The following is a 15,345-nucleotide window of genomic DNA, read 5'->3' as shown; positions in this document are numbered from 1 at the left end:
CTTGCTCTGGTGTTCTTCATACAAACACCTTGTTAAAATGTAAGAGAGCGGCTCGTTGCGCGCGATTCATATCCGAGACTGAAAGTGCTAAACGGCCTTCTAATCCGAGCATTATTCGGTATCAGCTCGACCTGACAGTTATCATCTGCATAACTCATGACTCGTGTAGTATTGGGCAAGATAATTTCACGGTTTGCAGATTCGCAGCATGATACAGCGTGCTGTATCTATAGAGCAGTCGATTCATTGTTAAACAAATGGGTTTATCATTGAGACGAAACCTCCACCCTTTCATCGCTTTCCTTCCAGTTAGGTTTACCGGTCGACACGAGCAATTTCCGTGGACAGCTTTGATTTCTGCTTCCTCTTGTGCGCGATCTATACAAGCGTAATTACATATAAGCGTGCAATAAGTCAAAATTGATTGATAGGCACAGAGAGAGAGAGAGAGAGAGAGAGAGAGAGAGAGAGAGAGAGAGAGAGAGAGAGAGAATACATTAAAGAAAAAAATGATAATAATAAAAATAAGAACATACAGACAGAACAAAGGACTAAGATTTTGGACTTTTTTGGTTATGGAGTTATTCAAACGGGGAGTGGCGGATTTCAAAATAACACAAATGTTTTATCTTTTGTTGCATGTACACGAAATATATTTCTACATATATACCTTAGTTAAATACTATTTTTTGTAAAATCATTTAAAATTTTTTAAAATCCGTCCAAAATGAACTTTTTTTTAATACTCCGAATTTTGGGTGTGAAACATGCTCAACTTTCCATAAGGAAATCCCGTCTATGAACAGAACAAAGAAAAAAGTATTAACAATAAGTATATAAAAAGAGAAAAAACAAGAATAAAAATAATATACACAATAAATAAAAATGATAATAATAAATCTAATAAAGAAGAGAAAGGAAAAGAGGAGAAAAAAAACGAGAGCAGATAGAATCAACAATTTCATGCCGCTTTAACGTGAGTTGTTTGCGCTGATGTACGAATTTCTGTATTATCAGACTTCATAATAAATTAAGTCCACTTAAATCGAAATTAGATAAATTAATGTTCAATTGAATAATTAATTTACGATTAATCTAGCAAGATAATTTGAGAGGAATCCTAATTTGTGACGCTTTGCATCAAGTGAATGTTAAACACGATTTCTTTTACAAAATGGAATCGATTAGTTTTCATCACTAACTATTTATCAAATTACAGATTTTTCTTAAGAGAGAATATTTCAATTGACTATTGGCTATTCTCAAATTTAAGGATAACAATAGGATGTGAGAATGATGCCTGCGTTTAGCAAAATACTGCTTTATAATTGTTGTAAGATTCTTTCAAATAATTGGTTTATACTGGTTTAAATGCAGGAAACAAAAGCAACATCCATTATATTAAAGAATTTTAGGTAATTGTAAAGCTACTTTCTTTGCTAGAACGCAGCTATTGTTTTTAATATAATCTTAAGGTTTCCTTTTCTGATATTTTTATATTAACCATATGACACCTTTAAATTTTAATTTAGAAAATCTATTTTGGCATGACATCTTCAGATTTTAATCTAGAATAAATATCGAGTCCGAGATTAAACAGCTCACGAATGTATGATTATTAATCGTAATCTTTATGGCATATGAGGTTCCGAGTTCTCCAATTTTCAACTCTCGCGTTTGCGATTTGTCATTTGATTTTGGCTTTAGTGACTTCTTGCATCTACGCGACTGCTGGTCATTATTTCAAGACTCACACGGTTGCACGTAGATGAATGAAATTTTAAAAGGACACTATCTTCGTTGTCTTTCTATCGCCGTACGTGGTGCATGTGCGGCACAGACGCGCAGCCACTCCGAGGGCGGTACGTCATCTCGGAACGATAACCGACTATCTCCCCGCACTTCCTGTCAGCGCGTGCCATCCTCGAGAATACGAAAAAAAGGACAAAAACGTGAAAACGAGGGCAAGACAATGACTTTCTGGGAAAACGATGACGCATTTAGCGCAAAATCTGTACACGCTACTGCGTAGCTGCAAAACGACGTTTTTTTTTTTGCAGAGGAGAAACCTATATTTATCTTTTTCTTTTATTAATTATCAAGGTTACAATTTCAGTTCTCCGCTAAATAATTTCGCACAATTTTATTATTTTAATTTAATTATTCCTTGTAATATTTAAATGCTAGTTATTATTACATAAAACTGAAGATAATTATACTTATTTTCAAACTTTCAATATTAATTGAATAATATATGTTAAAATAATATATAATTATAATTATTTATAGTACTATATTCAAATAATTATAGCACTATACAATATTAATAATGAAATAATATATATGCATAATTAGAAACAATATAATTTATTAGCTTTTTTTATATAATTTTGTGCAAATGCAGTTTTTAAAGTAAATTAAAAATCCATAACTTGAAATCATTATAATTTGGAGATCTACAAATTAATTAAAGCTTTAACTAAAACTTTACTTTTTTAAATTATTTATTTCTGTAAAACTGACGTTAATATTTCGTTTTTCTAGTTGTAAAATAAGATTTTCGATAATGTGCAATGTTCCAATCTGATAACATAATTATCGTAATTAATCCTGTTAGAAATGGTCGCTAATCGTAAAAAACTGAGGAAGAGAGATATGGTGAACATTAGAAGTAAACCACTAACGCCATGGCGGTTTTATCTTCTCTTCAGGCTCGTACAAACGGTCGATAAAGTAGCTCTTTTTGTATCATCGTACTGCTCGCCATGAAGCTTTAAGAACAATGCACTCGGTGGATAAAGCGTAAATCTTGGCTACACGAAATGCGAGCTCGTTAAAAATTTATGGTCACGTCGTTTGTGTCATAGAACGCATGCCTATAAATTTACGAAGAATAATTTTAATAAGTGCACATGAGGCTATCTTTAACGTTAATCATTACTCGCACGAGTTTCTGAGAATAATCTCGTTGTAAAGTTCTCTCTGAAAATTATGATCAAGATGTACACAGTAATAAAGTAATTAATTTTATGAGCGATATCGGATGCATTTAATTTAAATTGCTATTTTGATATATCAAGAAATATATATTTATATGTTAAATTTTTTGTTATAAGAAATAAGTTAAAATCTACATTTACTTTTTTTTTGCGTAATAAGATTCTTTGACTTGAAATTGATTCTAGATATAAAGTTTGAAACACACTTTGCAATAATTATAATATCTTGAATAATGTATGAATTAACAAGTTCAATTTATCTTTTCAACAATTTTCTACAGAAAGTGTAAAATTCAGTTTTTTCTTTAAGAAAATAAATTTTTTTATATTTATGGAAAACTGTGTGAAATAAATTTATTATAATAAGATTCATTTTTTTTAATTGATATACTATTTAAAATTCAATTTTAATATTTGTATATTCTGTGTTATCGATTAAAAGATATAAAAAAAAATCGTTAAACGTAAAAGTATTGCAATTTAGGATGTATGAGTGACATTTCAACATATTAACAAAATTATGAAAAAATTACAGATTATGCTAAGTTACATTTAAAAATAATACAACATTTGACGGTTTACTATTTCGAACACATAAGTTATTTTAATAAATACTAGTATTTTTTTATCTGTTCCAATAAAAGTGTTTGGAAACGTATTATAAAATAAAAGAAAAAATCTCAACATTTTAATATAAGTACATTATATATTAAAGATTATTTATGTACTTTTTACAATATATGAACTAGTTGTCCAATGAATGAACAAAATAATTATTCGTTCTATATCTTTGTAATTAATTAGTGAATCGCAATGAAACTTTGCATAAGTTATTTTGAATTTTGAATATTTAAAGTACACACTTATTAAAAAGAATTTAGGTTTTTATCATTTTTTAAATTTTAGTTTATAACAATAAAAATAATAATAAATAAAATAAACTACAGAAATGTGTCGTCGTTCAATAAAAATGGAATATTTTAAACAAAACTTTTATATATGTATGTGTGTATATATAATTTGTTTAAAGTATAAATATTAACATATTTGTAAAAATGACACCCCCTCCCCCATACACTTTTAAGTGTTGCGGCTGTACATCCTCGTATATAGTATTTCACATGATATTTTCAAAAATAGATTTTTCAAATCATTGATTCTGCTTTTTTCTATCATATAGAATTAATCGTGGTATTATCAAAACACATTTTGTTTTCTATAAGTTTGACAAACGATTTGTAACTCGTTTTTACCATGTACCTGTACCTCTAACACAAACGTGGCTGATATCACATTTTATTGATCGCACTGGTGCTCCGGTACTTTTCCGATTCCATTTACGGAGCTTTTCATTCTCGAATATTTGTTTTAGCAATTAAATCACACATCATGGCAGAATCCACCGCCGGTCGTGCCGCTCGAACGAGGTGATATTGGAAGGCCTACAAACGGTAGCGATGACGACTACAGCAGTTCGCCAGATTTCAAATATTTAGGCAAAGGGTTTATTACGGACAACGAAGGTACTTGGACAACATGCCGCCTCATGCTTTTCGCTGCTATGATTTATGTGAGAAATAGGAGGAAGTACAATAATTACGTCCTTCTTTCCCATCCAGCATCCTTTATGTCATCCGAAAATGTAAAAATTCGATTGTAGATTTTACAAAATAGGGATGTTGCATCTTCATAATCATATTTTTTTATTTAATTAGTTATAAAAGATTTTTTTATAAAGGGCATATTTGCTGAGCTAATTAATATTAGAAGATATATATTTTTAGAGTTAAGAAACGGAATATATTTATATGCTTTAATACCGTGTTTCGTGCAGACAATTCATCTTCGAGCAGACTATCAATTTGCGTCGCGTGCAACGAATCGTTTTTTCGTTCCCTAAAATTTGGTAGTATTTGTAATAGGGATAAATGTCGGAAACAACCATCAGGAATTCCAACATTACGTTCGTTAATTGGCATGTCTAGGATACGAGGATGCGGAAAGGCGGAACGGCAGTTTCACGTCTAGTTATTACAGTCCTGACGAAAGGAGTCCGCCATTCTTTTGGAACAGAAACAGGAGCGATCCCCACGGTCAATCTTCCTCGGGCCGATCTCCTTACGATAGAGCACCGCCGGGCTACGACAGGTATCCTGACAGCGGCGGCGCGTCAGGATCCGGAATTGACGAAAATCGACCAGGCAGTTATCCCGATGGTCACGGCGATTATGATACATACAGTGGTAATCAATCTAATCTTTGCAAATTACGGAAAATAAGCGTTTCATTTGAGATTGATATAAAAAGATATTTTTAATTGTTTCTAATATTATAGGAAAAAAAATAATATATAAGAAATTTTTTTTATAGTCTAAAATATTACAAAATCAATTTAATTTTTTGGTAAAAACGTTTATCTTTCATTTTTCTATAATTTTCAACATATTTAAAATAATTATGTTAAAAAAAATTTTTTTTAATGTTTTTTATGGATAATATGTACGCAAATATTGCATACACAAATGTGCATATACATATATTATTTTATCTTCCCAATAAATCAATCGCTCAGATAATCTTAATTCATTTATGATTTTTTTAGGTGCCGGTGAAAGTGAGCGAGGAGGAGGTTCTTATAATTACGGTCAAGGAGGATCTGGTGATTCTTATAGCAGTAGTTATGCAGGAACTCATGGTGCGAGAGGTGCGGATTCCTATGGTCGCGGAAGCGGAAGTACTTATGGTGGCGGTCGCGGAAGTGGACAAGTTTACGGTGGTAGTCGTGGAAGCGATGACGCTTACGGTGGTCGTGGCCGCGGTTATGGTGGTTACGGTGCTGCTGGAGATGACGAGAATTACCCGAGTAATTACCAAGTGGTACCCATGCCCGGAGCACCGCGAAACTGCACAGGATCAGGATGCTGTGCGCCTAAGTGTTTCGCCGAGAAGGGATCGCGGGTTGGTTCAAAAATTGAAAATAAGATATCAAAGATGTTAAAATAACGATAATTATAATATTGAAATTTGAATTTTATAAAAATAGATAATTTTGCGTTTTATTTTATACAATTCACAAACAATCTTATTTGTACATGTTTCATAAAGACATTTTATTTGTCGTAAATATTTTCTTGTAATATAAAAACAAGATTAAAAACGTAAAATAATATTGTCCATAATGCACAAGTGTAAAAAGATGTTCTTATGATAGATTAAAAATATATTTTTTTGCCAACTAATAGCATTATACGTTATTTTTAAAGTTTTAAATGTTTCATTTATTACGTGTAATAATATTCTTATTTAAGGGACCACCAGGAATAATCGGACCGCAAGGACCTAAAGGGCATCGGGGATTTCCAGGAGCAGAAGGTCTTCTAGGACCCAAAGGTGAGAAAGGAGATCCTGGTCCACAAGGTCCACACGGTGCAAAAGGTGACAGGGTACGTATTTTTGATAAGATTATGATATTATAATATATTTAAATTTTTTTATTAAAAAAAAATTATATTATTAAAGGGAAAAATGGGTATGCCTGGTTTTCCTGGTATAAACGGTGTACCTGGAGTACAAGGATCTCCGGGTCCTCCTGGCATTCCCGGTCGTGATGGTTGTAATGGAACGGACGTAAGTATTTTTTTTATAAATTATGAAAATCTTAAGGTGATGCGGGACTCGTTTGTATTATTGATAAAACTAGCATTTTTGATGTTTTCGTTTTTATCTAAATCGTGGAGAAGAAATTTTTATTCTGCGAAACTATAATACTACGAATTAATTAGACAGGAACGAAAACGTTAAAAGTTTTATCGGTAATACAGGCGGCTCCAACAACTCCTTAATATAATTATATTTTTTAATTTGTTTAATTTGTATTTATTATTTTATCACATACATTCGTGCTTTAAATATAAAAATATAAAAGTTATAAAATTGAAAAGACATTACAAATAATTCATACGTTAGATTATCATTTAATAATTATCTTATAATAATTTTATTAAAAGTGATTATAAATTGTTATTGTATCATTATAATTTATATACTATGTTTTAGGGTGAACGTGGACGTGATGGTGTATCTGGAGAACCAGGACCTCGTGGTCTTCGAGGTCTACCTGGGCCAAAAGGAGAAAAGGGTCAACCAGCGTATGCTGGTGCTTTTCCAGTGGGTCAAAAGGGTGAACCTGGTATGGACGGTGTAAGGGGGCCTCCCGGTCCTCCTGGTTATCAAGGAGAACGCGGTCTGTCTGGTTTGAAGGGTGAACGAGGTCCCTACGTAAATATCGCTCAAATATTATTTGCGTTGAAGTGTAACTGTTTCTTCTAAGTATTACTATACATTATTATATTATATGTAATATATTTGATATATGTAAAAATCTAGGGTGCTCCTGGTATACCGGGTCAAAAAGGCGAAAAAGGAAATATGGGACTTGGATTTGAAGGATTAAAGGGAGACAAAGGTCAAAAGGGTGAACCAGGACCTCAGGGTTCAACTCCGCCTATTATGCCATTTCAGGGAGTTTCGGAAGTGACAGGTCCACCTGGAGAATCAGGTTATAAAGGAGATAGAGTACGTAGAAAAATATTATCGGTATTTCTGCATTATATTATTATATACAGAATTGTACACTAATTGGAATAATATTTAGGGTGAAATGGGACCAGAAGGACAAAAAGGAGAACCAGGATTTATAGGTGATCATGGTATACCTGGAGGACTAGGACAAAAGGGAGAAAAGGGTCTTCCAGGAGCTCCAGGCATTCGTGTAACTACATTAATTATAAAAAGATTGTTAACCAAGTATTATTGTATATAATATAAATAAGATATACACATAATTTTTTATAACTTTAATAAAATAAATTAATATTATTATAAGTTACTAAATACATTTATTTTTTTACTTTAGGGTAGAGATGGTTTCTCTGGACCTCCTGGACCTCCTGGACGGAAAGGTGATCGAGGTATTGACGGATTAGAAGGACTTTCTGGACGATCCGGCAAGAAAGGAGAACCCGGTCGAGATGGAACAATGGGTGTTCCAGGCTTACGAGGACCTCCTGGACCACCAGGAGTAGGTTTTGTTTTTTTTTCATAAAATTAATATATATTATATTGTATATAAAATTAATACATAAAATTTTTTCATAAAACTATAATAATATATATAATTGAAAAAACTTTTTTTTATCATACATTATTCTTTGACGTTTGCGTAATATGCAAAGCTAAATTATAATAGATAAATAAAATTAGCTTTGATAACTAATAGAAATTAGAAACTAGAAATTAGAGATGTATACTTTATTGGATTGCATTGTAGGGTGGTAAAGGAAGACCTGGACCATCAGGTCCGAAAGGACCACGTGGTTTTCCAGGACCTACTGGACCACGTGGAGCCGACGGTTTTTCAGGAGATCCAGGACCGAGAGGACCCATAGGTTTACAAGGAGGTCCCGGATCGCCTGGAATTCCGGGTCCAGAAGGTTTGCCAGGAGAAAAAGGTGGAAAAGGTGAGCCTGGTTTGACTGGATTCCCTGGAGGTCCAGGACCACGTGGATTTGATGGACCACCTGGAGCTGTAGGACCGCGAGGACCACCAGGAGATAAAGGATTCTCTATAATGGTAAAATATATGATTAGATCTTGCCATTATTATATTGATTACTATTTGAAGAAGTAATTAAATTATTATGTCTCTCGTAGGGACCAAAAGGAATGGATGGAACGCCTGGCTTAGACGGAGAGAAGGGTCAAAAAGGCGAACGGGGTTACGCGGGTGTACGAGGTCGACCAGGAGATTCTTTAGACGGTATTCCAGGAGCACCGGGTGAACCCGGTGAGCCAGGAGAAGCCGGAGCTCCAGGGAGAGACGGTGTACCAGGTCTTTCTGGAACGACTGGAGAGAAAGGAGATATTGGCGGTCGTTGTATAGATTGTATACCGGGTTTGCGAGGCGCTAAAGGAGATCGTGGTTTCGATGGTGCGCCCGGACTTACCGGTCCTCGAGGGCCACCTGGAGAACGCGGTTTCCCTGGAGAAGCTGGAGTAGATGGTTTACCAGGCACAATCGGACCTCCAGGATCACCGGTACGTTAATGTTGTCTTTATTAATTTGTTTTTCGGATTATCTGTTTATCTAATCATATAAATTTATATTTCGAATACGTCGATATAATTACGATTTATTTTATTTTTATAATAACATGTGTTAAAATTAAGATTTACAAATTGTTAAACAATTCAAAATGAAATTTGTTTCATATTTTTACATGCTGTATAACTAATATATAAAACATTATAAAAAAAAATTATAATACATAAAAATATAAACGACACAAAATTATATGTTTAATACATAAAAATATAAAAGACACATGAAATTATAAACAGAATTTTCTTCTGAAATCTATAATATTGTTCATTATATCACCTGAAACAGTTTTTTTAAAATATAATATATATACTATATATATAATTTTATATTTTCATATATTTTTGCTTAATATATTTTTTGTTTAAAACATTTAGAAAATACTTAAAAAATTAATTATGCAGACATATATGCACTGTAATGTAACTGTAAATTGTCAAATAAAAAAAATGTACCGATTTTTCAATTAGGGAAAAGATGGTATACCCGGTGCACCAGGACCTCAAGGAGAGCCCGGAACTCCAGCAACCGTAACATGGAATATGCTTAAATTAGAAAAAGGTGATAAAGGAGCGCGTGGAGAGCCTGGTCGACAAGGCCCGCTGGGATTAGAAGGACCTCCGGGAGAAAAGGGTAGACCTGGATTCGAAGGTTTTCCAGGACTTAAAGGAACGCCAGTAAGATTAATTTTTCAAATATTTTTATTAATTTTAAAAAACAATTAATATTTTTCTGGCAAATTTTTTTTATATGTCAGATTACAAACTCATCACTTTTAGGGAGATCGTGGTTTCCCTGGACAAGATGGTGTTCCAGGAAGACCAGGAACACCTGGACGCAGGGGAGATAAAGGATTAAGTGTAAAAGGTGAATCTGGAGAATCAGGCCGACCAGGATCTCCAGGACAGAAAGGAGAACCTGGTTTGTACGGGCTCAAAGGAGAACCTGGTAAGACTTTATTTTAATTCTTTTAGAATTTTATATATTATTTATCTCTTAAAAATGTTTCAATAACATGTTATAAGTTTATAAACATATAATACCTACTATTTTTATATCTTTAACCAGGTCAATGTCCACCACTCGACCTTATGAAAGGTTTCAAAGGTGATCGAGGTTTAACCGGTGACAAGGGAGAACCTGGACCACCTGGTAGGGATGGATTACCTGGTGATAAAGGATTGCAAGGCTTCTCGGTATGTATACCAATAAATAAAACTTATAAAAAAATATTTTTTTTCATCAGAACTACTTATGATTAATATACGTAAATGTTTTTATACAATAAAAATTAATTTTAATTATTTATATAATTAATAACAATTATGTCAAAATAATAAATAGTAATAATAAATAATAAACTCTAAATGCATAAGTAGTTATTTTATTTGTAAAAAGATATAACATCACAACATAATGATGCAATTTGAAAATCAGGGTCCACCCGGTACATCTGGCCCAATCGGTGCTCCTGGACCTGTAGGTCCAAGAGGTTTACCTGGCCCGCGTGGTGATAAGGGTAATATGGGTCCTATGGGTTTCCCAGGAGAATCTGGTCGAGAAGGACCTAGAGGTTTCCCGGGTGCTCCGGCTCCAAAAGGTGAAAAAGGAGAACTTGGAATATCAGTCAAAGGTAGTCCTGGTCTAACAGGTCCTCCGGGTGAAAAAGGAGAGAAAGGTCTACCTGGGCCACCAGGAAAAGAAGGTGCACGTGGTTATCAGGGATTAGCAGGTTTTGCTGGTGAGAAAGGAGACATGGGACCACCAGGAATAAATGGTTTGCCAGGAGCACCTGGTGCGAGAGGAGACACAGGTCTGATTGGTCCACCTGGTCCTCCAGGTGTTGCTGGTATTCCAGGAGCGGATGGAATCAAAGGTATAACGTAATAAAAAATGTTATCTGTCAGCAGTAACTAAGAATATGAATAATATTATTTTACAAAAAAAGAAATTAGAGAGAAAATAATTTAAATTTATAATGTGCTAAAATCAGCAATGTAATAATTATATAATAAATAATTCCATATTATTAATTGTAATCGTTTAATTTAAAGGTGAGCCAGGATTACCAGGAGAACCAGGTAGAGCAGGTCTCCCAGGATTCCCGGGAACAAAAGGGGATCGCGGTGAACCAGGTATCGATGGACCAAAAGGATATCCCGGTAGAAGAGGATTACCTGGTACTCCAGGTAGACCTGGAGCTGATGGTCTATCAGGTATAAAGGGCGAACGCGGTGACAAAGGTTCACCAGGATTCCCTGGATTACCAGGTATGGAAGGAAAGCCTGGTCGTCCTGGTATATCTGGACTAAAAGGAGATCAAGGACTACCTGGTGCATCTGGTGCGCCAGGAAATATTGGTTACGATGGAATTAAGGGTGACATTGGTCCACCGGGTCTACCGGTAAGTATTTTCTATATATACACTACGCAATAAAATTATCGCAACAAAATTTTTCATCGAAATTTTGCCATTTTTCAAATGCGCATTGAATTTCAGTAAGCCGAGGCATGTTTAGTAAGAAAATAAAATATCTTGTGCTTTTCTGTATTTTTTTATTAGTATTCACTCTGCATAGTAAAATTAATGTTCAATACGGATTCTTCCCCATAATGAGATTTCAGCATTTGACTCTATCGCGATATTCGTTAAAAACGCCTGAATAACTTCAAAATGGCATTACTCGGTCAAAAAAAATCGTAGAGATTTGAATTTTTTTGAAATTGTTTGTTGAAAAGTACACTTTACGATGGTCTGTGTGGTATTTTTGAAAAAAAAAATCGGGGCGATCCAGGTAGCGCGTCAAACAACCAAATTTTTTAAGAAAAAAAATGCTTGGGCTTTATCAAAACATGAAGATGCGGCGTCGACTTGCACTAATTTCGTATCAAGTTTTTCTTAAAGTACAGATAATTACCTACAAAATGAAAAAAAATCATCTTGATACGATGAAAATTAATCGAGTTATGCGCATTTGAAAAATGGCAAAATTTTGATGAACAATTTTGTTGCAATAATTTTGTTGCATAGTGTATATAAAATATACTATGTAAAATATATTTAAATATATGTGTGTATGTATATATAGAATGTCCCATAATTCACCTGATGGATTTCGTGAACAGGTAGAGTGGACTAAATTGAGATAGAAAGTCTTGTACCATTTTACAATTTTCGCAATAGTTAACGAGATATTAACGTCTAAAGATTACCGAATACGCGCATCTGCCCGGCCTACTAATACCTATTGTTGCCGAGTGTACGCCCATTGGTAGCTTGGCGTGCGGACCGTGGGAAATGGTGATGGCTTAGCAACGGCAAGCGCATCACTCTAGTCATGACGTTTAGAGGCTCGCGACGATGTACGCGGTGCGGAGCATTTGTCAGACGCGCGTATACGATAATATTTAGACATTAATATCTTATCAACTATTGCGAAAATTGTGAAGTGGTACAAGACTTTCCGTCTCAGTTTAGTCCGCTCTACCTGTCCATAAAATCCATCAGGTGAATTATAGGACACCCTGTATGTATATTTGTGTAGATATATTTATACTATGTAATATGAAATCATGTGTAAAATTAGGGTAGGAAAGGAGAACCAGGACAAGTCTCAGAAAAAGGACAAAAAGGTGAACCAGGAATGCCTGGAATACGAGGTTCTCCTGGCTCTCCAGGACGAGATGGTATTGATGGAATAAAGGGCGAACCTGGAAGACCAGGCTTTGGCCGTGACGGATTACCTGGACTAAAGGGTGAGCTGGGTATACCAGGTCGGGATGGATCACCAGGATTCCAAGGTCAAAAAGGTGATACTGGTGTAAGAGGATTCCCTGGAATAAAAGGCGACTATGTAAGTCTCCGTAATTCAAAATAAAAATAAAAATAAAGAATTTTGTAATTATAATTTTATCTCTCTTTATTGTTATTATTAGGGTCCATCGGGTATACCTGGAGAACCAGGTCCGCCTGGTATAGATGGACTTCCTGGAGAAGTTGGTGAAATCGGACTACAGGGAGTACCTGGTTTTCCTGGAACTGATGGTGAGATGGGCCCTCCTGGCCGGCCTGGACTTGATGGTGTTAAAGGAGATCGAGGTTTACAAGGTAATTACAATGTAGATTTTGTAAAATACCATCGCTCACAATTGTAATACTAGTATAAGCATAAAAACGTGACTTTTGAGAAAAATAAAATTGTATTCTCGTATAAAAATTATCAATTTTAACCACTATTTTATTATACAATTAATTATTAATATGTTAGATTTATAAACATAACTAAAATATGAATACAAAACCTATAACAGTCTAGCTTGGATCTTAGTTGCTTATATATAATTTTGTGTAAATTTATATACTAATATGTGTAGTTTTTCTAAACTGCGCGCCGGTCTTGAAACGCAACTCTAATAAACTACCGCAATACTATTACGAATTAAATTGATTAACAATTTAATAATTAATTGATGCTCTTTTATTATCTTATATCGATGTTAAACTATATTAAACTCTGAAAATAATAATTCTTCTTGTTGCGAAAAATATTATCTCGGCTGGATCACTTTCTTTACGCCTCGGTAGTCTAATTGATTAGGACACTTGTGCGTGTAAAGTAGGTGATCCGGGTTCGACTTCCGGTCGATGTAATATTTTTCGCAATAAGAAGAATTATTATTTTCAGAATTTAATGCGTCGTCTACAAATCATGAAGTAAGAAGTAAGAGTAAGAAATTGACCAATCACAGTCGAATATGAGAAGAATAATCAATTGTTATTGGTCAATTTTTTATTCTTACTTCTTACTCCGTGTATTGTAGACGACGCATAATATAGTTTAACATTGATATAAGATGACAAAAGAGTATCAATTAATTATTAAATTGTTAATTAATTTAATTCGTGATAGTATTGCAGTAGTTTATTAGATTGCGTTTTAAGATCGACAATCGTTCGGCGCGCAGTTTAGAAAGACTGCACATATTAGTATATAAATTCATGCGAAATTACATAATATAAATAACTAATTGTAAGATCCAAGCTAGACTGTTATAGACTTAATTGTATTCGTATTAGTTATGTTTGTTACATTAACGGTCTTTAATTGAATATTGTTAGATTTATAAAATAAACAGATCAGTATCATGGATTACGCTAGATAATTACTACATTTTAACATTATATAAAAATTAAATTTATATACGTAAAATTATTTAATCATGTCACAAACAAAATTAAATTTTAGGACTCGTCGGATTGCCCGGCATTCAAGGAGCAACGGGAGAAAAGGGAGATCGTGGTCCGCCAGGACCTACAATCCAAATTAAGGGTGAAAAGGGTGAACCAGGTATTCCTGGATTTTCTGGAGAAAAAGGAGGAAAAGGAGATCAAGGTTTAACAGGTATTCCTGGTTATGACGGTGAAAAGGGTGACAGAGGTTTACCTGGACTCGAAGGATCTCCTGGACCTCATGGTGCTCCAGGATCTAAAGGTACGTTTTTTATTTACTGTGTACTATTACTTTAAATGACAATAAACAAATTTTTTTATAAACGTACACAATGAATGTTACAAAAAAATATTCAATCAAAAATTGCAATTCTTTATATGTTAAAATAATAATTGTATTGTATAGTTATATTGTTCAATATATATTTAATGCATATTTACAAAGCATATTATATATATATATATACACATGTCTCATATAGGTGAATATGGTCCTGCTGGTATTCCTGGAGTTCCTGGAGTTACGATAAAGGGCGAGAAAGGTTTACCTGGTCTATTGGGTAAACACGGTAGAGACGGATTTCCAGGACGACCTGGTGAGAAAGGTGAACTAGGATTGCCTGGTTTGCCTGGATCAAAAGGAGATATTGGTCCTTATGGACCAATTGGACCTCAAGGTGAAAAGGGTGATCAAGGGCTATCAGGTATAACTGGACCTCCAGGACGTGATGGTAGTCCAGGTCTTGAAGGTGCACCTGGATTACCTGGTGAAAGAGGTCAGAAGGGTGACCAAGGATCGCCTGGATTATTCGGTGCTCCAGGACAAAAAGGAGAACCCGGTTTTCCAGGTGCTAATTATTATATTTATTTCTAATTGATTAAACTATTTGAAGAGGACTGCAGTAAGCGTCGAAACGTTTCGTATTTAATTCTGAATTTTTTTTTTTTTTTTTTAT

General features: G+C 34.1%; 1 protein-coding gene across 1 annotated transcript in view; it reads left to right on the top strand.

Annotated features, from left to right (window-relative positions):
- Window positions 1-15,345, top strand: part of Col4a1 (Collagen type IV alpha 1) — a 30,142-nt gene that overhangs the window by 5,258 nt on the left and 9,539 nt on the right. Inside the window, exons 3-22 of the mRNA XM_018542025.1 lie at window positions 4,372-4,522; window positions 4,985-5,242; window positions 5,602-5,957; window positions 6,308-6,442; window positions 6,519-6,626; window positions 7,056-7,277; window positions 7,386-7,574; window positions 7,654-7,770; window positions 7,915-8,079; window positions 8,329-8,631; window positions 8,712-9,095; window positions 9,630-9,836; window positions 9,939-10,107; window positions 10,228-10,355; window positions 10,597-11,035; window positions 11,214-11,563; window positions 12,747-13,013; window positions 13,096-13,267; window positions 14,406-14,651; window positions 14,872-15,237. Of these exons, the coding sequence (XP_018397527.1) occupies window positions 4,372-4,522; window positions 4,985-5,242; window positions 5,602-5,957; window positions 6,308-6,442; window positions 6,519-6,626; window positions 7,056-7,277; window positions 7,386-7,574; window positions 7,654-7,770; window positions 7,915-8,079; window positions 8,329-8,631; window positions 8,712-9,095; window positions 9,630-9,836; window positions 9,939-10,107; window positions 10,228-10,355; window positions 10,597-11,035; window positions 11,214-11,563; window positions 12,747-13,013; window positions 13,096-13,267; window positions 14,406-14,651; window positions 14,872-15,237 (4,732 nt within the window). The remainder of the gene's footprint in view (window positions 1-4,371; window positions 4,523-4,984; window positions 5,243-5,601; window positions 5,958-6,307; window positions 6,443-6,518; window positions 6,627-7,055; window positions 7,278-7,385; window positions 7,575-7,653; window positions 7,771-7,914; window positions 8,080-8,328; window positions 8,632-8,711; window positions 9,096-9,629; window positions 9,837-9,938; window positions 10,108-10,227; window positions 10,356-10,596; window positions 11,036-11,213; window positions 11,564-12,746; window positions 13,014-13,095; window positions 13,268-14,405; window positions 14,652-14,871; window positions 15,238-15,345) is intronic.

This window comes from Cyphomyrmex costatus, unplaced genomic scaffold (assembly GCF_001594065.2).
Source record: "Cyphomyrmex costatus isolate MS0001 unplaced genomic scaffold, Ccosl1.0 scaffold302, whole genome shotgun sequence".
Taxonomy (NCBI): Eukaryota; Metazoa; Arthropoda; class Insecta; order Hymenoptera; family Formicidae; genus Cyphomyrmex; species Cyphomyrmex costatus.
The sequence above is the reverse complement of the archived record's forward strand: the minus strand, read 5'-3'. Positions and strand labels throughout refer to the sequence as shown.